This window comes from Dipteris shenzhenensis, chromosome 2 (genome assembly GCF_047967505.1).
Source record: "Dipteris shenzhenensis isolate YYH24624 ecotype China chromosome 2, Dip_SZ_1.0, whole genome shotgun sequence".
NCBI classification, from domain to species: domain Eukaryota; kingdom Viridiplantae; phylum Streptophyta; class Polypodiopsida; order Gleicheniales; family Dipteridaceae; genus Dipteris; species Dipteris shenzhenensis.
The window spans coordinates 46,467,979-46,490,375 of NC_141597.1; the positions used below are offsets into that span (position 1 = coordinate 46,467,979).

The window sequence follows — 22,397 nt, forward strand, 5'->3', positions numbered from 1 at the left end:
ACTGCAATCCAGCTAGCCAACTTGAAAATGTAACCTACTGGATGCTAAGTTGAACTGCTTTTCCCTGAACCCTCATCATGAGTAGAACACCTTGGGAGTGTTGGTTAGTGTACCATGATTGCACGATGACCAAGTGTGAATCAACAATAATGATCGTGGTGGAATTAAGAGTAATGACAAAGATTGTAGAGGATTAGTAAAACGATGAAAAGATTTTGTTGTCGCTCTGCAAGGGGGGGAATTCGATGTGTTTTATTAATGGCTTGGATCACCCCTTTTGATGCCTTATTCTTTTGCATAAAGGGACTACGGTGGTTGCGCATGCTTGCCATGTGGCTATGTGTCACCCACCAAAATTTGAATCGCTGTGTGTGCCAAAGTAGAGAAGGCGATTGTGTGCCTACCACGTAGCTTCACGTTGCGCACTGAAAATTTCAATGCCATGCACAGGTAACTTAGAATCACTTCCATCACACTTAAGAGCCTTGAAAATCCTGTTGTGCCGTAGAGCAGCAACGATGTGGGGGTCCTTGCTAAACCAGTAGTGAACAACAATAATGACCTAAAAGGCCTCATTAATTATTAAATCTATGAATTAAGCTAAGCTTCATTTTGTTGCCCTCGCCATCGCCTTGCCTTTTGACCCTCTCTGCTTGCCCTCCTCTCGCTTTGCTTGACCCCCCCCGTTCCTCCCCTTTCGTTCCCCCTTTCTTCATTGCTGCTTATTGCAGTCCTTGAGACATCTCCCTTCAGCTTGCCCTGGTCTTTATACCATGGTGCCATTAATCAATCATTAAGGAAATCTCGCGCAGCATTTCGAATCGGCTACCATTAATCAATCACCCCGAACGACACAAATTGATGAATGCGGCTTTTTATGTATGGACTGGGGTACAGGTTAGAGAGGGGGGGATTAGTGAAAGGGGATGCGTCTAGTCTACTGTGTGTGGTGGGAGGGGGGGAATTTTGATGTGTGTGAGTAGTGTTGTTTTCATGGCCTGGATCATCCCTTTCTTCTCTTTTCTCTTTCGATGCCCTCTTCTTTTCAGCTTCACAAACCCTCCCCTCAGATCCATCGCCATAGCCTTCCCCCCCCCCCTCCTGCTCCATTTCCCCTCCCCTCCCCCTTAGGGTTCCCCATTTCCTCTCCACATTCCCCCCCTCCCCCGCCCTACGCTCCCATTCCTTCCCTTTCTCCCCCCCCCCAGCTCAATTCCGCTCGATCCGTCGCAAGGTAGCTTCCTTCCTCCTCCTCTCTTGCTCTTTTCACTCTCTTATGTGGCTCTCACGCTGCCGGATTCCATGCCCCCCTCTCTTTTCGTCTCCCAGACGCCTCACACTCGGCCTCTTCAGCTTGTCGTAAATTGGGAGTGCAAGATCTTCTAGGTACCGCGGCAGGGAATCCGGGGGACTGCTTCGTCGGTGCAATCATACTCGAGGAAGATGTTTTGGCGCTTGGCCGGCTTGTCTACGACTTCCCCTGTAAGTGGGCAGAATTTCAAAATGATATCAATGCAAAACTACTTTTTTAGATAAATATCTTTACAACAGAATATTTTTTTATCCCTTTTAATGAACCAAACAACCCTCAGCTTGTTTGTTATCTCTGACGTATCGCTGAGCTTGTCTAATGGAAACCGACGGACGAGATGGAACCACAATCAAATATGCGAGCAAGAGCTTTAATTCACCATGCGTTTGAGTTAGTTAGGGAAAACACGTTTTGGTTCTGCATTTCATGAACTATATCAGCTTGTCACTTTTATTTTCCAGATCCACCTTCAAAGCCGCATGTAATTTGCTCACAAATTGTTCGTTTTTCTAAAAATGATTTGTGGTAGCCATAGCTGCGAAAGGTGTATCTCTAAAGTGCGTGATCGAAACACAGTTACGTTCTAGAATTTCCCCAGATTTCACCGAAAGGGGCATCTTAAAGTTCTCGATGCATCAAAACGATGTATTGTCAGCTAGTAGCTGCATTTTTGCAGTAAAAAAATGAATTACAGATTCTAACGGAAATGGACATGCGTCTTGAATTTAAAAAATTGAGTAGTGAAATCTGATACCTCGTTCTGTGAGGAAATGACCACAAAGTGGCATCTTGGAAATGACAGGCCTCACAAATTTTATGCGTTACCTCTCATTGACATTGCTGTCCGTCTCTGCATAACGATAGGTGTGATTGCTCTTCAGGCTAGGGATCCTGAAGGGAGTAGAACAGCCGAAGGGTTTGTGCCTTTTGGAGCCAGTGAAATGGCAGCAGAAATAGTGTCACTTGGAGCAAAATCAGCCAGCTGTCAATTCAAGGGTCATAAGTAAAGCAGCGATAAGCCTGGACGTCACTAACAGCTACCCTCAGCAAACTCCCGTTCATCAGAGGAAACACTGGATACATAATCAGCCACAAGACAAGAGTGGTTGGGGGCAGGGGCATTGGAGAATGACCCCTCTGGAAGCAAGTTCGTGAGGCTTCAGGAGAGAGCACGATTCAATGACACTTCTAGCAGTACTTTGCGGTGCTTGACATATCACAGCGTTATCAGGATGCCTGCAAAAAGGTTGAAGCATCTTCTGGGAGCAGGCATCTTCATAAGTTGCTCAGTGAGTTGTTGCAAAAAATTGCAAGCAGCAAAATGGCAGAATAGAACTTGTGCCAAGTTTTTGCTCTTCATTACCAGTATCTTTGAAGATTCTGTTGCCTCACAACTGGTGGATGTAAAAGAATGCGGACAAACTGTATGCTACATTCTTAAGCGTCATTTATGAAGCTCTTGTGGCATCTGGCAGGAAAGCTATGTTGATACTATAGTATATGATGTTTCTGTGCCAGTCCAATGTTTAATACTGCTTCTCTATTAGAAATTCAAATATTGGTGGTATCAGGTCCAGAAATACATGGTATCAGAGATGGTTTGCTGCAACCAACATAATGCAGGGCTGAACATAAGGTTTAAAAGCAAGAGCTCTTTGTTTGGAAACGTCAGCATGGTGCATTACATGAAAAACAGACAGATGTTGACCATACTGTGGCACAACGTGAGAGTATGCTGGAGAGAGTAGTCACTCAGTCCCTCATTCTTTATGTATTAGGATGCACTGGCGAGACAGCTCTAGAATGGTCTGCTGCACTAGGTCGACCTATGACCAAATGTGCGTCAAATGAATAATAAGATTAGTGGGCATGCCATTATCTGGGTGCAGGCATCTTTTTAAGTTGCCGATGAAAGATTAGCAGCAAAGTGGCAGGCTAGAAAATTCCCCAAGTTTGCTCACGTTAGCAGTATCTTTGAAAATTCTATTGCAAAGTTGCAGATGAGAACGTGTCCCAAGTTTTGCTCACATCAGCAATACCTTTGGGAGATTCGTTACCCCATAAGAGTAACAATCGATGCAGGTAAAAGAATTGACAGGCTGTGTGCTCCATTGTTAAGTGTCACTCCTGAAGCCTTGGCAGGAAAAATACTGTATAATAGTCTTGGAGGCTATTTCCTGCTGGCCCATATTCAATGATGAGTTTCCATTAAAGATTCCGAAATGTTTGTATTTGGTCGAGAGACAGATGGTAAGAGAGTTGGTCTGATTGCTGCACACCAATATAATGCATGCTGAACAGGAGCGGAACAGTATGGTTGAACTTGGGAAATTTCAGCAGGTTTCATTGCGTGAGCTGCAACAGACAGATCTAAGCAGTATGTGGCACTTGAGTCCAATGGAGGAGTATAGTCCTAACAAATCGCGTTCTTTGCGTGCAAGGATGCACTGGACAAACCGCTCTTCTGGACAAACCTGCTGCATTAGGGTGACATATTAGATGCCAGCCATATTAGTTTGGTTCACATAATGGGTGTTATGTGGATCGTTTACAAGTTGGTTGGCCGAATCAAGGGGTCCCCTCTCGAATAGCCAACCAACCTCTAAGCCCTATGAGCACATGCAAGGCCCAACACTTGTGAGGACTGTTTGTCCCTTAAAGATGGGACCCCAAAGCAGCCCTCAAACCTAACTTATGACTAGCCCATTTGCTCCTCCTTACTGGGCATTATGTGTTGGCTAGGACCTATGGGAGAATTCAATTGCAACACTCCTTCTCAATGGCCAAATTGACACGAAGCAAATGAAGAAGGCAAACACTCGCCATTTTTATTGAGCATTTTCCTGGAGTCATCTAGATATATATAGTTGTTGGTCTCTAAAGACTGCCTTCCTCAGCCATAGTCTCACATAGGAGTTTTTGGGGCACAAGCTTGACCAGACCATGCTTCCAAGCTGAAGGAAGATGTTGATGCTGCCATGTTACATTAATGAGCTTCAAGATTGAACCCTTCAATTCAGCCCAGAAGGCTTACAAAAAATTCAACCGTCAAACCATCCCAGCTAGGGGATTTATGTTTACCCAAATGTTTGAGGGCTTCATCCAATTCAATATCTGAAAAAGACACTTCCAGCAATGAAGCTTTTGGCAAAGAAACAATAGTAGAAACAAGATCAATAAATTTGCTCCAAGCCAATTCATTTTGCTCCAAGCCAATTCAACCTGAGGAGTAGAAGAAGATGGCTTAGAAAAAAGCAGCTGAAAATGATCCAAACGTTGTTTTTCTAGCTGAGATAAAGTCTGGGTCCAAATACCATCTGATTTTCTGACTCTCATGTTAGATTGACTTTGTCTATATGCATGTAAATTCCGAAAGAAAGATTTTGAGGAACAGCCCTTATCTAGCATAGGCTTAACTCTAGCCCTTGTCTGCCATTTGGAAAGCTTGCGTTTATCATTAGCATCAATTATGGAAGAAGCACAAGACAATGAATTGTGCTCAGAATCAGAAAGGGACCTTTGATGGCTAATCTGTACCAAGGACTGCTTGTATGATTTTGCCCACTGGATATGATGCTTGGTTTCTGCCATGTACCATCTTCCATATTCCTTGATGACATTTTGAATATGATGTACAAAAGAGTTCCAAGCAAAGTCAATATCCTCCTGAGCATGAGATAACAATGGCTTGCAAGCCAATTGAATCATTTGCTGGAATTTTTCATGAGAAAGATATAATTGATTGACCTGTAAGTGTCTGACTGAAGAGAGCTGCATGTCATCGAGAGGCATGCCAAATGAAAAGTTCAGCCAAAGTGGAGTGTGATCAGATAATTGTTGAGAATAGTCTGTCCACATTTGACATGTATAATCATCATATTGCTGAGCATGAATACGATACAATCTATCAAGCCTGGCCCAATATTCTGTAAAAGCATCATGATATGTGGGAACCCGATCTCCCCTAGTAACCAGCGGAGCCAAACTGCCTCCTAGGTAGTGGAACAAGCAGCACGGTACTCAGCGTTGGTCGAAGACAAGGCTATAGTGGATGGCCTTTAACTGCTCCAAGTGATAGCTGCTAAGCCGAGAGTAAAACAATACCCAGTGGTCGAATGACGAGTGTCCGACTCTCCTCCCCAGTCTGAATCACCCCAGCCTAGTAGTTGGATTTTGGACTGTTGACTTGACTCATAGAATAACCCTCGATTGCGAGAACCTTGAAGATATCGAAGGATCCGCATATCAACATCCCAATGGGTCTTCTTAGTGTCTGCATGAATGAGCTTAGTAGACCAATGGAGTAACACAGATCCAATCTGGTATTGCAGAGCCATATCAGTGATCCGATCAATTGGCGATGCTTGCTTGCATCCACAGGCTAACTAGGGTCATACTTAGACAATTTGGTACTGGGGTCCATGGTTGATGGGATGGCACGACGCTCCATCATCTGAAAGGCTTCCAGAAGCTCCTAAGTATACCGTTCTTGTGACACAAAGTAGCCTTCTGGACCTTGCAAGATGTATGGGCAACATGGCTACCTTTGATGAACAGATCATCAACATACACAATGATGAGGGAAAGAAGACCATCTTGATAGAATATGTACTGATTGGGATCAGCTCGGGACTTCCAGAAATGCTTTTGTACAAAGAACTCATCTATTTTCCAGGCGCGTAGAGCTTGCTTAAGCCCATACAGTGCTTTCCTTAACTGGTAAACCATCCCTGCTAACTTGGTAAACCTATGAGGTTGTTCCACATAGATCTCCTCCTTTAAATCTCCATTGGGAAAGGCAGATTTAACATCAATCTAGTAAATGGGCCATTGCTCATGAGCATCAACCGCCAATACTGTCCGAAGAGTGGCCATCCTGGCATTAGGAGCAAAGGCGTCATCATAATTGATCCTAGGTAGTTGTGAGTATCCTTTGGCCATAAGTCCAGATTTATATTTATCCACAGTACTATCGGATGCATACTTGATCTTGTAAACCCATTTGACACCAATGACTGCACGGCGCTTGGGTCGAGGTACTAACTCCCAAGTCCCATTTCTTTCAATAGAGTCCAACTCCAGTTCCATGGTTGTTTCCTGTGTGGCCGAGATCGTGCTTCTCAGACAGTCGAGGGTTCCTTGTCTTTGAGAATGCGAGACATCAAGGAGTCATTAACCTGGAGTGAAACTACCTCTAGAACCTTCTTCTTATTCTGGTGGGATCTACGCGGACCGTCCTCTTCTCAAAGCCATGAAGAAGGGATTTCTGTGACATCTGACTCACAAGGAGTTAAAGGCATCACACCCAAACCCACGGAATTAAGATTCATGTGTTTCTTCCCACAATAAGCCTCAAAGGGAGTAACTTTAGGAACAACAGACATCGGAGAACAGTTAAGGATATGTATTGTTGAGAGAAACCGAGGAACCTCCCAGTGAGCAAGCATTTTCTGAGACATTTCTACCATGGTTTGGCTCTTCTGCTCAACTAGACTTGCTTTTGAGGTAGTGCCGGTATTTGCAAATTCTCGCCGAATGCCCTTTGTCACATAGAATTTTTCAAAGGGATGGGAACTTAATTCTCCTCCTTTTTCAGATCGTAGGGTTTAACCGGAAGTTAGATTCATTTTCAACAAGAGCACACCATCTTCAAGAGCGGGATAAGCCAGAGACTTCTGAGCTAGAAAGTAGCTCCACATGAACCTAAAATCATCCACTAGCAGCATGATATAAAGAGCACCTCCAAGGCTGGGAATGGTCATAGGTCCACAAAGGTTTGCATGGACCGACTCCAAAGGAAGAGAAGCGTGCCGTGAGGCTTGCTTCAAAAATGCATCTCAGTGTTGCTTCCCTTGAATAGAAGAACGGCACTGGCCATGTTGCTACCACATGAGGTAGACCAAGGAACATTGTTCTCGGGCGTTGTGACATAGTGCTTCGATATTCAAGTGACCAAAACGAAAATGCCTAAGGTCGCCTTGAAGGGAGGACATGATCAAGGAAAGCGCGGACAAAGGATAAATCCCATGATTTATCATACCAGTCTGAACAACTTGGTCGTAACTTTATCCTTGACCTCCACAAAGTGTTCGCCTAATAGAGTAGTGGTACCTAGATGGAAGCTCTCATAAACAGACATCAACTTAAGTCCAAGAGAGGGAACGAACAATACCTTGGAAGAGTGCATCCCTCCTTTGCCATTGGGAATTATGTCGAGACTGCCTTGACCACGTACTTCGATGATAGAATTGTCGCCGATATAGACATTTCCCCCCGAAATCACAAAATTCTTGAGTCTGGCTGGAGAGGGACTCATATTACGAGATGCCCCATTGTTGACGATCCAGGTCTTGGAATCTTTGGCTTGAAGAGCCACTACCCCCCTCTCCAACAGAGGAAGCCAGAGGATCAATAATTTCAATGCAGGAGTTATGGTAGCAGAGGAGAAACCAGTACCCTTGGTGGTGGTCGTAGAGGACAGTTCCTCCAAAAACGGCCTTTTTGGTCACAGTGATTGCATGAGTGCTCCGCCTTGAGTGCTTCCTTCTCTGCTTCTTTCCTCGTATCAGGGGTCCGGCGACCTTGATTCTTTCCTGGCTGCAGAGCTGCTAGAGCATCAGAGGCACCGCCATGGGAAGAACTTTGGAACCTCTCCTTTGGCTCTAGCACCATTGGCACCCATTCTTCCCAAGTCAAAGTGTTCATCGCGCCACTAGTGATTAATGATGAATAGAAGGCAGAGTACTGAGAAGTCAAGTGAGAGAGTAGGGTATTGGCCATATCCTCCGGCTTGAAGAGTCTCGTGTTGAAGTTCCTAAAGATTATTGATATGCTCCTGCATCGATGAAGACTTGGCACGATCCAATACCCGCATCTGAACTACGAGAGAAACCCTCTTCATAGGGAAAGTCCTGTTATATAAGGATGCCAGGTGCTCCCAAAGTACAGTCCAGAAAAATGAATGTACCCTTGCGTTGACTCTATCCTGGAGCTCAGCCAAATTCTCGGCCTCCTCCTGATCTAGGACACCTAATCTCTCATCAGGGGTTTGGGCCGTTTGACAACTCACTAGAACAAGTCTGCTAAGTCATAGGACTGCAATACGGACGGACTCATCATGACACGCGAACACCATAGTTGTTCCTGTCCAGTTGACGATCTATAGGGAATGTGCGTAACATTGGAATCTTTACCTTATTTTCTGCCATTTCCGCCAGAGAAGCCATTTGGACAGAAGTGGAAAGAATGGAGAAAGTCGGGGGGGAGGATAAGAGAAAGGGGTGCGAAGGAAGAAAAGGAGGGAGGAAGAGCTAAAGACAAGAGAGAGAGGCTTGAAGAGACTTCTTCCTTCAAAGCTCCGTTAGTCTGGCCTTCACACAGTCCACCACTCCGATCTGAAAACGCCCTTAAAAGTAGATGCCCTGCTCTATTCTCCAAAAGACAGGCCTTACCTTCTTATTCTCCTCTTCGAACATCCAAAAGGCTTTGTAGCTTGCTGGTTCCAAGTCCTCTCCACAGCACAAGTCTTCTTAGCCAACCTTTGGATCTGATACCATGTGAGAAGTGCAGCAGAACTGAGCAACAATGCAGAGAAGAAGAGCAAACTACTCACAAGACTGAACTGGAAAACAGAGAAGACGAGAGAGGAAAACCTCAACTGCAAGTGGATCGGTTGCTGTACACTGAGATGGAAAACAATGAGAGGGGGCCCTATATATAGGGCGACCCCCTGCCCCAACCAACCGACTAGAGGGGGGCTGAGATGGGCCGACCCAGGGTCAGGTCTACCCGATCAGCTGGTCGGGTCATGTGATTCTGTAACCCTGATTAGGGGCCTGGGTATCCCCCGACTAAGGCGCCACCTAGGGGCAATGAATGCGACCTGGTGGTAGCCCTATAGCAGGCTCAAGGCAGGCACAGAAGATGCCACAGCTCCCTGGACAGGTCCGTAGCAGCTGCAGACAGATGGTGGCCTGATACGGGCTCCGTATACCCCTGCACCTGCTCCGTACACCTCATATGAATGCTGGGCTGAGGAGCCATCGTGGTGATCCCACTCTACCTCTCCTGGGCGGGCAAACCCACAAACAAGGTCCTCACTCTCCCTCACATGGGCGGGCAGACCCACAACCAAGGCCCTCACTCAGTGAATCGTGATACAGGAGATGGCACCTCTAACAGATCCATCTCATCTATACTATCTTGCATGTTGCAAAGCTTACTCGTCTATACTACTGCTTTGCAAAGGAAACCCTATATTAGGTTGTTGGGATATCTCAAGGTGTATGCCCCAGGCACACCTTGGGTTCTATGTGTGTGTGCTAGAGGCACAGTTAGGTGCCCATAAGCACTGTTAGGTGGTGGTAGATGCCACATAGGCTGACTGAGAGATTCCTTAGTTGATTGAAGAAATGATTGTGGAGCTTGGTGGCTCATGTAGAGGTGCCTACATATGGACCTCACCCTTCTTCATTCGATAAGCATCTCTTGTTTTATGTTCAGCTCCATGCTTTCCTTTCACTTCTCCAACATGGTATCAGAGCACTATGATCCTCCTTGAGCCCATTTATGCCATGTCATCATCTTCTTCCCCACCTCCACCTTCGTCTCCATTTTGCCCCTTTCTGCCCAACCACTTGGAGGGCTTAATTCTCCTCCTACAGGCAACCTCTTCTAGAGTCCTTCTGGCTAGGGAGACCCTTCGTATAGACGACCTTCCACATGCAACGAACTAGAGAATGATCGTCGCTGCTGGTCGCCATTCCCCGAATTCTGTCGAAGCTCTCTTTCGCGTATTCTCCTTCTCTGCTCCACCTCTTTCTAATTCCTTTTAGGGAAAGCTTTCCCATACTTTGGACTATCTTGTATCCAAGTTTGAGCAGCAATGGTTGTATATTCGAGGAGAACAGAGCCAAAAACCAGTCGACATTGACGACGTTTCAGCCAGCAACGCCGCGCGACATTACGCCTGACCTCTGCACTAGAGATTCGCCCATATGTGAGCTTTCATTTGAGCTAGAAAGCTCTCTTTTCTTTGCTTTGAAGAGGGAGATCCAAGCCCTCCAAGATCAGGCCTCTGTTTTGGACAGTTTTGACAGTATTATGAATTTGGTGCTACATTAGATGCTACTTTGGCATTTCTGATATTTTAAAGTGTTGAATAGCATCAGTACAATTGTGGCTACAACTTTCTTTTAGGTTTCTATACTTGGATTTGCTCGGAATACTTTCATTTAGCAACCTCTATGAAGCATGCAAGTTGAAGTATCATTTCCACTATGATTTTTATTATGGAATTTGGTTGCAAGTCTTTTCTACACCAAATGCTTATACTTTGAAGCTTTTCAGTTTTTTCTAGCCTTGTAAGAGAGTAGACACTGCCCATTTTGGGTTAGACCCTCTCATGGCTACCTTCTTGCATATTGATAAGTTCAATGGTAAAGGCTTTCACACATGGCAGATGAAAATTAAGTTTGCATTGATGAGGGAAAACCTTTGGGGGCTTGTCAAACGTGCTTCAACTTCTTCTTCAACAGCCTCTAATGCTGAAGAATCCTCAGCTCCTACACGCCCGGCACGAGATCCTGCTAAAGAGGAGAAAGCCTATGGCATGATTGCTCTTGGCTTAGGAGATGACTATATTCATCACATTTCTGATATGGAGTCTCCTTCTGAAGCTCGGCAAAAGCGTGATATTCTTTTTGGTGCTAGCTCTCACATCTCAAAATTGTCACTTAAGACTGCTTTCTTTGAATTGAAGATGGCTAATGGCACTCCCTTGGCTGCCCATGTCAATCACATGCGGAGTCTCATGACTCAACTTGCTTCTATCAACTCTCCAATCACACGGATGATGCAATGGCAGTATTGCTCAAAAGTATGCCTGAAGATTATGATCATGTTGTCACCACATTGAAAAATCTTCCTAATCCTACTCTTGAAGGTCTTATTAGTGCCCTTCAAGAAGAAGAAAGGCACAAGGAACTCCGGAGAGGCAATGACACAGCCTATGCCATAAAAACTCAAATGGGCAAGTTTCCACCTTGCAAACATTGTGGGAAGACCAATCACCTCTCAAAAGATTGCTTCAAGATCAATCCTTGTAAATATTGTGGCAAAAACAATCACCATGAAAAGTTTTGTAAGGCCAAAAAGGAAGCAACTACAAAACTAGAAACTGCCAATTTACTTTCGGTTGATGTGTCTCCACAAGATGAGGCCTCCTATGATGATTATGCTTTTTGAACCAGCTCTAAACACCTCTGGTCACCATATGATGTAGGCCATGTGTATGTGTTTAGCTCCATGGTACCTCTTGCAGACATTGTGTGTATGTACATGCAGGGGAGATAACCATTGGGGGAATCTTATGTATCCCTTTGTTTGACATCACACCCTTGGGAACCTTTGCTAGCATGAGATCCTAGCCATAGATTTATCCTTGACCACCATGAGATGGCTTGAGACACTATGTGACTAGATGTATCCTTGACATAGCCTGAGGCATGCCCTTGAGGGGGGGTTTGTTGGGATATCTCAAGGTGTATGCCCCAAGCACACCTTGGGTTCTATGTATGTGTGCTAGAGGCACAGTTAGGTGCCCATAAGCACTGTTAGGTGGTGGTAGATGTCACATAGGCTGATTGAGAGATTCTAGGAGCTGATTGAAGAGATGATTGTGGAGCTTGGTGGCTCATGTAGAGGTGCCTACATATGGACCTCACCCTTCTTCATTCGATAAGCATTCTCTTGTTTTGTGTTCAGCTCCATGCTTTCCTTTCACTTCTCCAACATAGGTTGCTCCTTAATCGAAAGATGTAACTTTGTCCAAGTATTAACTAATATCCTGAAGTCAAACACCTCAAATTTGAGTCGCTTGCACAATTTCAATCACAAAAGCCGTTGAACGTGGTATCGATCCTTGATGCCAAAATCAAGGGTATCATTACAGGATGGGTAGTAAGTATGTATAGTTTGAAACCTAGCATCTCGACTTTCCAGTCACTCTCCCCTAGTTGAGTAGAGAACCAAATCAATACCTCAACAATGTGGCTGGTGTTAACTCATTTAGCGAACCAATTTTGAGTATAGTTGTTGAAGCAATGGGGAAGTTTCGTCAACTAATCTTCATGGATAGCAAACGGTCATTTTGGAAAGTTTGAATAATCTTCGTGGCATATTGCTGAGAAATAAAGACGTCCTCAAAGCCTCTCAATGCTGAGCAAGTTAGAAGTCCAAGGGCCATGACCTCAACTGAAGCGTCAAGAGAAACAATGTCGCTGCAATTATCTCCTTATTATCCCCTTTAAGGATAAGCTCATTGACATGTAAATGAGAATTAGATGCTGCTCAAAAAGTTTGCATCCTAGGCACTCTTCGTCAAACCAGCCTTTCGAAAGTATTCATCAATACGACATATGTTGCCAGGGGGTCTCTTGAAGATCGTATACTACTTTTTGTAGTGTGCACGACTTATTTTAAAACCAACAACCTAGAAACTTGGCAGATGCTCTGCATAACCTCCATGTCTAGATCATCGTTCGAAGCAAACTTGACATCCATTTGATGAATAGTTTATGGTGATGTGCAATTGGTTGTTGATGCAAGACCTGATATAATGGCTGCCATCCTTCCGTGTCCATAAAGTTCCTGCTCTCCTTTTCCCTCTCCTTCGTAATTGAAGCCCCAAAGATGTACCGTCTAAGACCTCTATATAGGGTGCTCTGCAACTTCTCATGGTTGTGACTCAATCTTGGATCCACCTACTCATTGTCCTAGAGTCCTATTAGATAAGGGGCATGCCCACTACATGCTATGTATGTATTTGGGTCGAAAGGAGTAAATAAATGATGCTGTAGTTCAATGACATTTTGTATGGGAGAGAATCTAGAGCAAAGACAACGAGCTTGTGTATTGCCTTACCATCAATAAGTGCAGCCACATATGAAGAAGGCACTCGCTAGAGACTAGCACAATTTCCTTCATTTGCTGGGCGTTTTGCCATAGATGATTCTTTCACAGGCCCTGGTCAACACAATTGCCCCCATAGAAGGGAAGCAAATATGAAAGTGCAAATGGGGTAATTAGGGTTGAGGGCTGCTTTGGGGTCGGAACCATCTTAGACGGCTATATAGTCCAAAGTCTGGGGCCTTGCATGTGCCATAGGGTCTAGTGGTTGGTCGGCTGACTAAGAGGGACCCTTCCTTCAGTTTAGCCAACCTATATATTGTGTCTATTTGGGTCTGCAAGGCTTCGAGTAAGGTCAGCCTACTCGTGGTTGGCCCATAGGCTTGTGTCGGTTTGCCTAGCCCCCCACTCTTGGCTCTAGATTTGGGGGGTTTGGTCCTCCTCTCCATTCTGATTTATCTCCACTTAAGAGCATGGGAAAGAGAGGCTTACCCTTCCTCATACTTCACTTTTGCTGCCCCTTTGTGGTTGTCTACGTTCAAATGTGAGCTTCTATCTTAGTGCAGGTTTGTGGGCACTCGTGTGGATTTCAGAGACGACAAGTCTTATTGCTTATGGTTTGACTATGTTTCTAGTTCTATTCAAGCACTGTGTGTGTGTGTGTGTGTGTGGTCTTTCCCTCCCCTCTCTCTCCCTCTCCCCCCCTCTCTTCTTTATGTATGTCTATCTATACCTATGTACAAAAATAATGTGTGTGCGTTTGTGCACCTGCGTACGGAGGTATAATACCTTGGATATATTTCTTTTTGATCGCATGTCATAAAAGCAAGATTTTGTATGTTGTCTTTTATATTAATATCTCACCCTTTAAATTGACTTCTGATTAGGATGAACTTAAGACTCATGGTCCATTGAAGGCCTTTAAATCGAGAGAAAAGGCCAATAAGAAAACCTTGATGGTGATATGGGATTATATGGGGTCAATTGTATTTTGGCTTGGCTTGGTTTAAAAATTGTTGTGCGAGGTGGGTTGATAATTCCATCGGCCAACAATTGCATTTTTATAAGGTTGGTCTTTTTAGCTTTGGTAGTTTTGTTCTAAAGACTATGATGGACGCCTATTAGATTTCATCAAGTGGGATTTATGTACACTTGAAATGTAGTGATAAAGCTTTTTGGTTACATTAATTTTTAGTACACCAAGCCTTGTTTTGATAAGTTGTAGTTTTGTTGTTCTCTCTTTTTTTGAGATCGTAGTTACGTATTCCTTTTTTGTGTGTGGTTTGTGAGCAAGAGTATGTGTTATGATTAAGGTTGGAATGACCCTACCATCAAATGGGAAGGAGGGGCCACATTTGAACCTTGCTCGATCCATTTGAACAAGGGGTCCATTGTTTGGCAGCATGAAGGAGTAATTTATTTTTTAAGTCAAGAGGGATGATTTGAGTTGTGTGACTCAAGTACTCAGCTATTCAAATAAATACGTCTAGATTCTGAGTTGACATTGATGTAAGGGTTTTCATTTTATGCTTGGCATACTTGGGAGTCTTAATCTTTGGGTGCTCATTATTGATAAGAATGTTTGTTTAAGGTACAATTATTTCTATGAAATTGGTGATGTTAGGTGGAGTCGTTGCTCGATAGAGAGTCGTTCACTTTGGAAGAACTTTTGGATGAGGATGAAGTTATTCAAGAGTGCAAAGCATTGAATACACGACTAATAAATTTGTAAGTGACTTTATTCAATGCATTTTGCAAGTTCACCTCATTTGTTTGTTAGTGCTAACAATTGTTGCATATAGGACTGCTCATCATTTCTGTTTGGCAATAAAAAGTTTTGTCGATCTAGAGGTTGCATTTTAATTGTCTTTTTATGTATTATTCTAGCTGGTATGTTAAACATGTAGTATCTCTCAAGATTCACATAACATCATATGCATTGCAAGCTTTGCTTTGATATTAGGTTAGTTTGATTATTGTTTTATCTTAAACTACTCTCGAGAGTGATGTTTCCATGTCTATTTGGGTTCTTATTTTTGTCAATTTCTAACTTTTGAACTTTGTAATGTTTGAATTAATATGTTCTTTTGGGCATATACCTCATGGATCAAGGTTGACACAAGTTTTGTGTTAATGTTTAGTAGAGAACGTTAACACACAAGTTCTGTGTTGAAATTTTGTGAAATGATTGAAAGTAATAACCATTATTGAAATGCGTGAAGATGATAGATATCTAAGATAAATATCTTGCAGTTGGAATACCGATGTGATGCTTGTTAGATAGTGGAGGCTAGCTTGCTAGAGTGGAGTGTTTCCAAGATCCCACTATACTTAAGATCTCACCTTAAGTTGTGTGCACACAATTATACGAGAGAGCATACAGTCCACCTCTATAGATAGCCAAAATACCATGCATATATGATGCTCCCAAATGACAAATCTCAGTACGACAGGTATCTTGCATGTATTTACTAGTTAAAGCTTCATTCAGCACATTTGTACACGTGACATTGCAGAGGCAAGTGCCCGTCATACATAGGCTTCCACCAATGTTAATCTGTGAGAAGTGCAGTGAGGCGGAGCAGCAACGGAGAGAAAACAGCAAACACTCACAAGAGAAAGCAGGAGGACAAGAGAGACTTGCACAGGATCTCAAGAAAAACCTCCTCTACTGCTGGAGAAAAACCCTCGACTGGTGACTGCCCCAAGTGTGACTTGAGACGAAAAACAAGGGAGGGAGGGGGCCCTATTTATAGGGTCACCCCCTGCCCCAAGCAACTGACTGAGGGTGGGTAGGTAGTCGACTGAATGGGCCGACCCCTGCCTGTGCAGACTGACCAGCAGGTTGGCTGTGGGGCTGCGGGTTCTGGGCGGCCAAAGGGCCCGTAAACCAGGGCGCCAACCAGGCGCACACGTGCCCTCTGGTGGCAGCTCCCAAGGCAGGCTGTACGAGCCCCACTGCGTGCATCTAGCAGGCTCGGGATAGGCCTGCAGACCCCCGCACTGCTCCGGACAGATGATGGCCCCTCCGTGACCTCTAAACAAGGGCATACAGCCATGCCCAGGGCCAGGAACATGTAGACCTCCATGGTGAACCCCCTTTGCCTCTCTAGGGCGGGCAAACCCACAACAATGGCCCTGACACTCCCTCATATGGGCGGGCAGACCCACAACCAAGGCCCGAGACAGGAGATGAACTTTAACACCCCCTCTCAGCTCCTGGATCATGAATCATCCGGAGGGAGTTGGAATGATCGCTAAGCAGCTGCTGCGCCAAGTATCCTTTGGCAACAAGTCCCAGGTCCCATAATCCATTCTGCTCAGTGGAACGCTGTTGCGGGCGGGGTTACTAGCTCCCAGGTCCCATAATCCATTCTGCTCAGTGGAATCCAACTCCAGCTCCACAGCCTGCTTCCAGTGGGTCTGAGAGAGGGCTTCTTGGACATTCAAAGGCTCTTTGTGTTTGAGGATGTGGGTCATCAAGGAATAGTTGACGTGAAGTGGAACTACCTCCAGAACCTTTTCCTTATTGCGATGTGATCGCTGGGGTCCTCCTTATTGCGATGTGATCGCTGGGGTCCATCCTCCTCCCAAAGCCATGAGGAAGGAATATCAGTCACCAGTGACACCTGAGTCACGAAGAGTCTCAATCAACCAATGAGGTACCTTTTGAGAACCTGCCCCGGAACTGTCCCTGGCGGCCGGGAGAGGTGGGGAATCATTTGGATCACTTTTAGGTTATTCTCTGGAGAAGGCTCAGGAACTATCGGAACGGGGGGTACTGAGGGCACAAATTCATCACTTCTATTGTCATCATCCACGGCCTCTTGAAGAAGGGGTGGGGTAACATCAATGGCGGAAGACGGAAGCTACTCATCAAAGATAACATCCCTGCTAAGGATAATCTCCTTCCTGCAAGGGTCATATAGTCGATAACCTGTAGATTGGGAATTGTACGCAACAAATTATCGTCTGAGTGAACTTCACAGCTTCTTGGGAATGTGTACAAAGGCATCACATCCAAACATGCGGAATTAGGAAACATCAGGCTTCTTGCCAAAATAGGCCTCAACTTGGGAACAAGAGAGGTCGTAGAGCGATTCAAGATATGAACTGCCGTGGTAGTGGCTTCAGCCCAAAGGAATCAAGGAATTTTCCGGTGAGTGAGCATGGACTGAGACATCTCTACCACGGTGCGATTCTTGCGCTCAACAGCTTCTGCTTCAGAGGTAGTGCCGATGCTAGCAAACTCCCGTCGAATGCCTTTCGTCACACAAAACTCCTCAAATGGATGAGTACAGAATTCACCGCCTTTGTCAGACCGAAGAGCATTTACATGAAAGTTAGATTCATTCTCAACTAAGGCACACCATTCCTGGAAGCGAGAATACGCTAGAGATTTTTGAGCCAAGAAGTATATCCACATAAACCTGCTGAAGTCATCAACCAGGAGCATGAAGTATAGAGCCCCGCCAAGACTAGCAATAGACATGGTCCCACAGAGATCAACATGGATCAGCTCTAAAGGGAAGGAAGCCCACTGTGAAGCCTGCTTCGGGAACACATCTCGGTGTTGCTCGCCTTGGATATATGACCGGCACTGTCCATGCTTGTTGCCCACATCCGGTAGTCCGAGGACCATTTGTTCTCCAGCAGCACGCCGGAGAGCATCAACACTCAAGTGACCAAACTGAAAATGCCAGAGATCTCCTTGAAGAGACGACGTGATCGTGGAAAGTGCGGATACGGTGTAAATTCCATGACTAGTTGTACAAGTTTGTATCACCTGACTGGTAGCCTTATCTCGAACTTCCACAAAGTTTTCATCAAACAATGCCGTGGTTCCAAGTCGGCAAGTCTCATAGACAGACAACATAGAGAGGGAATGAATAGAACTCGAGAGGAGTGCATCCCTCCTTTTCCATTGGGAATGATGTCAAGGTTGCCTTCACCATGAACTTTGATGGTTGAGCTATCACCAATATAGACATCACCACTGGAGATCACAAAATCCTTCAACCCAGCTGAAGAAGGACTCATATTCCAGGATGCCCCGCTATCAATGATCCAGGTCCGGACATCTTTGGCTTGGACTCTGGAGAGACATAACCCCCTTTCCAACAGAGGATGCAAGAGAATCAATCATTTCAATGTGCACAAAAGCGGGAGTGATAGCAACAGAGGAAGAACTTGGCCCTTTGGAAGAATCGGAGCCTTTGTTGTTAGCCCGATACTTCCGCCAGTAATGACCTTTCTCGCCGCAGTGATTACACGACCTGTTCGCCTTCGATGTCTCCTTCTCAGCTTCAGTCCTTGTATCAGGGGTACGGCGTCCTTGAAACTTACGTGACTGCGGGGCTGCCATAGCATCGACCGCCATGGAGAGAACTTTGAAACCGGTCCTCTTGATCCAGAACCATAGGCACCAATTGCTCCCAAGTGAGAGTACTCATCCTACCACTATTGATGAGGGAAGAATAGAATAATACTTTGTACAATTGGCTCTGAAAAGAGCTTGAAGCTGAGTACAACTCCTGAATGATCCGGGAGCCTTGAGGCCCTTCTTTTATAGACTTGGGCCAGCAAAAAGCTAGACCTGCTTTTAATAGCTACTTTTTATAAAAAATATACTTTCTTGCTTTTTGCCCACCGTGGGGCCACTTTTTAAGCCTTTTCTAGAATCCCGTGGGGTCTTTTTTAATGGCGCCATCTCCTGGGTGCTTTTTGCCTTGTGGGACCTGCTTTTTGCCACTTGCTCCAGCTTTTTGAGCCTTTTAGCACTCTTCCAAGTCCTACACAAACTCGAACACTTTAACCCTTTAAAGGTTAGCGAAATGCATGCATTCCTAGTTCTTGGACTAATCCTAGTCCCTTGTGGGTGTCCTCACAGTTCTCTTTTACCAATGCAAAGCAAAAGTAAAAGCAGTAAAACTTATTCTAGTGAACCAAAGTCAGTTTTCTTTGACCATAGTCAATTTGATAAAGACTCTTCTTTATTTCTTGGGAGTGTGTGCCTCTCGTTTGGCAGCATCATGGGGGAGAGACTCACTGCTAATCTGTGATGCTCTCAGCTCATCAAGCTCCTCTTCCTCAGCCTCCCACAGAGAGAGAGAGAGAGAGAGAGAGAGAGAGAGAGAGAGAGAGAGAGAGACAAGATACATAGTAAACCAAAGTAAATGTCTCGTACTCTCCCCTACACTCATAGCTAGTTGAGATACAAATGACCCCCTAAGCAAGCATTCGTGTGAAGATGCATAGCTCTGAAATCAAAACATTGGACTGAAAAGGAGGCATAGCTTCCTTTGTGAATCTACAATTTCAACTCATATGACTATGTGGGCATACCAACAATTAGGATCTGCAATAGATCCTCCCTGATCACTGGCTCACTTTCTAGCTGGTGCGCCGAATGGATGGAGCCTCAAGGCTATACTGAAACAGTGGCAGTCTGTCTATCTGTAATCCCAAGCCTGCAAACCCTGTGTGCGTGTGAGCACACGAGCTCCTTTGATCTCCCTCTGCCTGCTGTGTCATAGATGAAGTCAGGGCTGGCCATGGCAATCTGCACTATTAGGATGTCGTACCAAAGTCCTTGACTATATGGGCCAAAAGGGATTGCCGTACATCCCAGCCGGGCGGGGCAAGCGAATCAGATGGTTCCTCAAACGAGTCTGCATGTCTGGTTGCATCGTGAAGATTGGGCTCGAGAAGAGAACCTCCAGATGAGTATAGGATACAACAATCTCCATGTGTGCTCCGTCAAAGGTGAACTGCTCCGATGGGCGGTTGCCCGTGCGAGAGATGATATGATATAGTTGTATCAAAGTCCGGTTGAGACCCTTCCGGGACTGGTGATAACTGTCAACTAATAGTGGTCTTTTACATTGAGGGAAAGAAAACTTTGCAAAGCTTGCTATGTTGAGTACTTGCTCAGCTGGCTTGTGCGCAAGCGCGGGTATTTTTCGGGGGTGTTCCAAGACTTCCTTTAGGTAGCTCCCTAGCTTTTTGGCTGGTTGTTCCAACAGATTTTTCATGGTGCCCCTGCATGTGCATAGGCTCGACATCTTAGGAGCACTTTCTACTTGCAGTTTGTTTCCTCTCTTGGGATCCTAGGTCTTGTCCTCTTTCCCTTTTCATATCTAGGTCATGTGAGCTGGTCCTTATTTATGCTTTTTGAACATTGATATACCTTCCAACGAGGTATTTTTATGTTTCATAGCTGTCCATGGAATTAGTTTCCTGTTTGTAATACTGCATTTTTGCCCCTGGGTCTTGCCATAGCTTCTGTAGCATTTTCTGTGCTACTGAATTTCTGATTTCACATGTGTCTTCTTGTCTATCAGCAGCCGTTATGCCCCACAATTCCATCCATTTCATTCTCTCTCTGTGCCATCCAGTGGTCTTTGTAGGCTGTAGCTTCTATTGCTTTGTGTGGTATCTTGCTTGCATCCATTTCTCAAGCTTGTGAACGTAGACCACGTATTGGCATAATGCTTCCCCTTTGAGAGGTATCATACCAGTCTCGGCGGCCAGTAGGATATGAGAGAGAGAGAGAGAGAGAGAGAGAGAGAGTCCATGTACGATTTCCACGAGAGAGAGAGAGAGAGAGAGAGTCCATGTACGATTTCCACTAGGTAGTCTAAAGCATGAGCACATCATGCTGCATCTGATCACATTTTGATTTTTCGTTTCTTGTAGACTGATTGATTGATTGATTGAGGGGGTAGGGGGTAGATGATATATGAAGAATGCTTGCTGTATGTCAAACTGTTTCATTGTGAAAAAAATTGTATGCTACATTGTTAACGATCCATGTGTCTGCCTCTTTCTTTTTCCAGCTTACGAGGTAAAGCACAAATCCTGCAGCTTTTGCGATATGTAGTTGAAGAACCACCAGAGGGAGCTGAAAATAAGCGGGCCTTCAAGTAATCATCGCATATCTCTGATTCTGTGTTGTAGGTGTTCATGTGTTAGTATTAAATCAAACAAGGACATAACTGTGTTTGACGGGAATGTGGAGTTTTGCTTGTTCTGTGTCGTAGGTGCTCTTCTGTTAGTATTCAGGTCAAATGATGAATTAGCCTTACAGATCTATTTTGCTGATGCACCTCGATTTTCAACTTGTGATTCAGGTTCCCTTTCATTGCTTGTGAGGTTTTTACCTGTGAAATTGAAGTTATACTCAAGACAGTTGTGGAGGATGAAGAGGTTAGTGGTCGATATCTTCATGTAAGACAAAGCAATACCAGAGTTTGATATTCCCTTGGTTCTCATTTACATGCTGATGCTGTTTTATCATGTTTTTATTATGCTAGCAGTCTCATCTATTCTCATAGTATTATTGAGTTACGGTAGATTAATTAAATGTGCTAGCCTTTGTCACGGCTGAGTCTGTCCTGCACCTCCGGAGTGCTGACAGAAATTCTGAATGAAGACCTTGTATAAATGGATGCTCTGTATGTGTGAGAGCATATGTTTACACATTGGTCTACACCCATGGTTTGGGCGCTGATGACATCAGTGGGGATGTCATAATAGCTAGTTCCTGCTATGCACGATGGAGTTCATGGTTTTCAACCTTATGAGTGACTATCATGAGATTGAAGTGGCACTATGTTGTGTTTTTAGAGGGGCATGTTCCTGGATTCTTCTAAATATATAAGGTAGATTACTCAAATATGGATCCTCTGTAGCGTGGACTTTCTACTCAGTTACTGTTCAAGTGCTAACATCTCTGTAAATTTTTGATAGTTATACCATTTCAAATATGGGTTTTAAAGAATTTTATACAGTGCCATACTTGCCTTTCCTATGTATCTTACGTATCTGAGTGTGAAGCTATAATATTGATATCCATCTATTTCTACTCTATTTTTATCACTAGAGCTGCCCTTGATTTTGGTACATGATAGGTCGAGGTGATAGCTCTTGATGCTTTTAAGCAACCAGGGGAGTTTTTTGGGTGAGGAAATGGAGAGAGTGAAGTCTGGTCAGAAATACATAACGTGGTGCCGAACACATAAGGCGGGGGGAAAGAGTTCTCCATGAGTTGTCTGGTGGGTGTAAGTGCAAAGCCGGCTTTCAAAACAAAACAAAGATTTGAATCAAGTTCTGGATTGCTAACTACTGTCATGCATCGATACACAAGCGCACAGTCACTGTCACATATCTTTACAGG

General features: G+C 44.6%; 1 protein-coding gene across 2 annotated transcripts in view; it reads left to right on the forward strand.

The window, feature by feature from the left end:
* Window positions 1-973: 973 nt before the first annotated feature.
* The window catches only part of LOC147904857 (uncharacterized), a 76,435-nt gene continuing 55,011 nt past the window's right edge, over window positions 974-22,397 (forward strand). The window contains exons 1-5 of one of the 2 annotated variants that reach the window (XM_087388758.1): window positions 974-1,234; window positions 1,330-1,482; window positions 14,844-14,947; window positions 21,058-21,144; window positions 21,352-21,427. In XM_087388758.1, the coding sequence (XP_087244884.1) occupies window positions 1,444-1,482; window positions 14,844-14,947; window positions 21,058-21,144; window positions 21,352-21,427 (306 nt within the window). In that variant the 5' untranslated portion in view covers window positions 974-1,234; window positions 1,330-1,443. The remainder of the gene's footprint in view (window positions 1,235-1,329; window positions 1,483-14,843; window positions 14,948-21,057; window positions 21,145-21,351; window positions 21,428-22,397) is intronic. The other variant, XM_087388752.1, reaches the window with a different exon arrangement.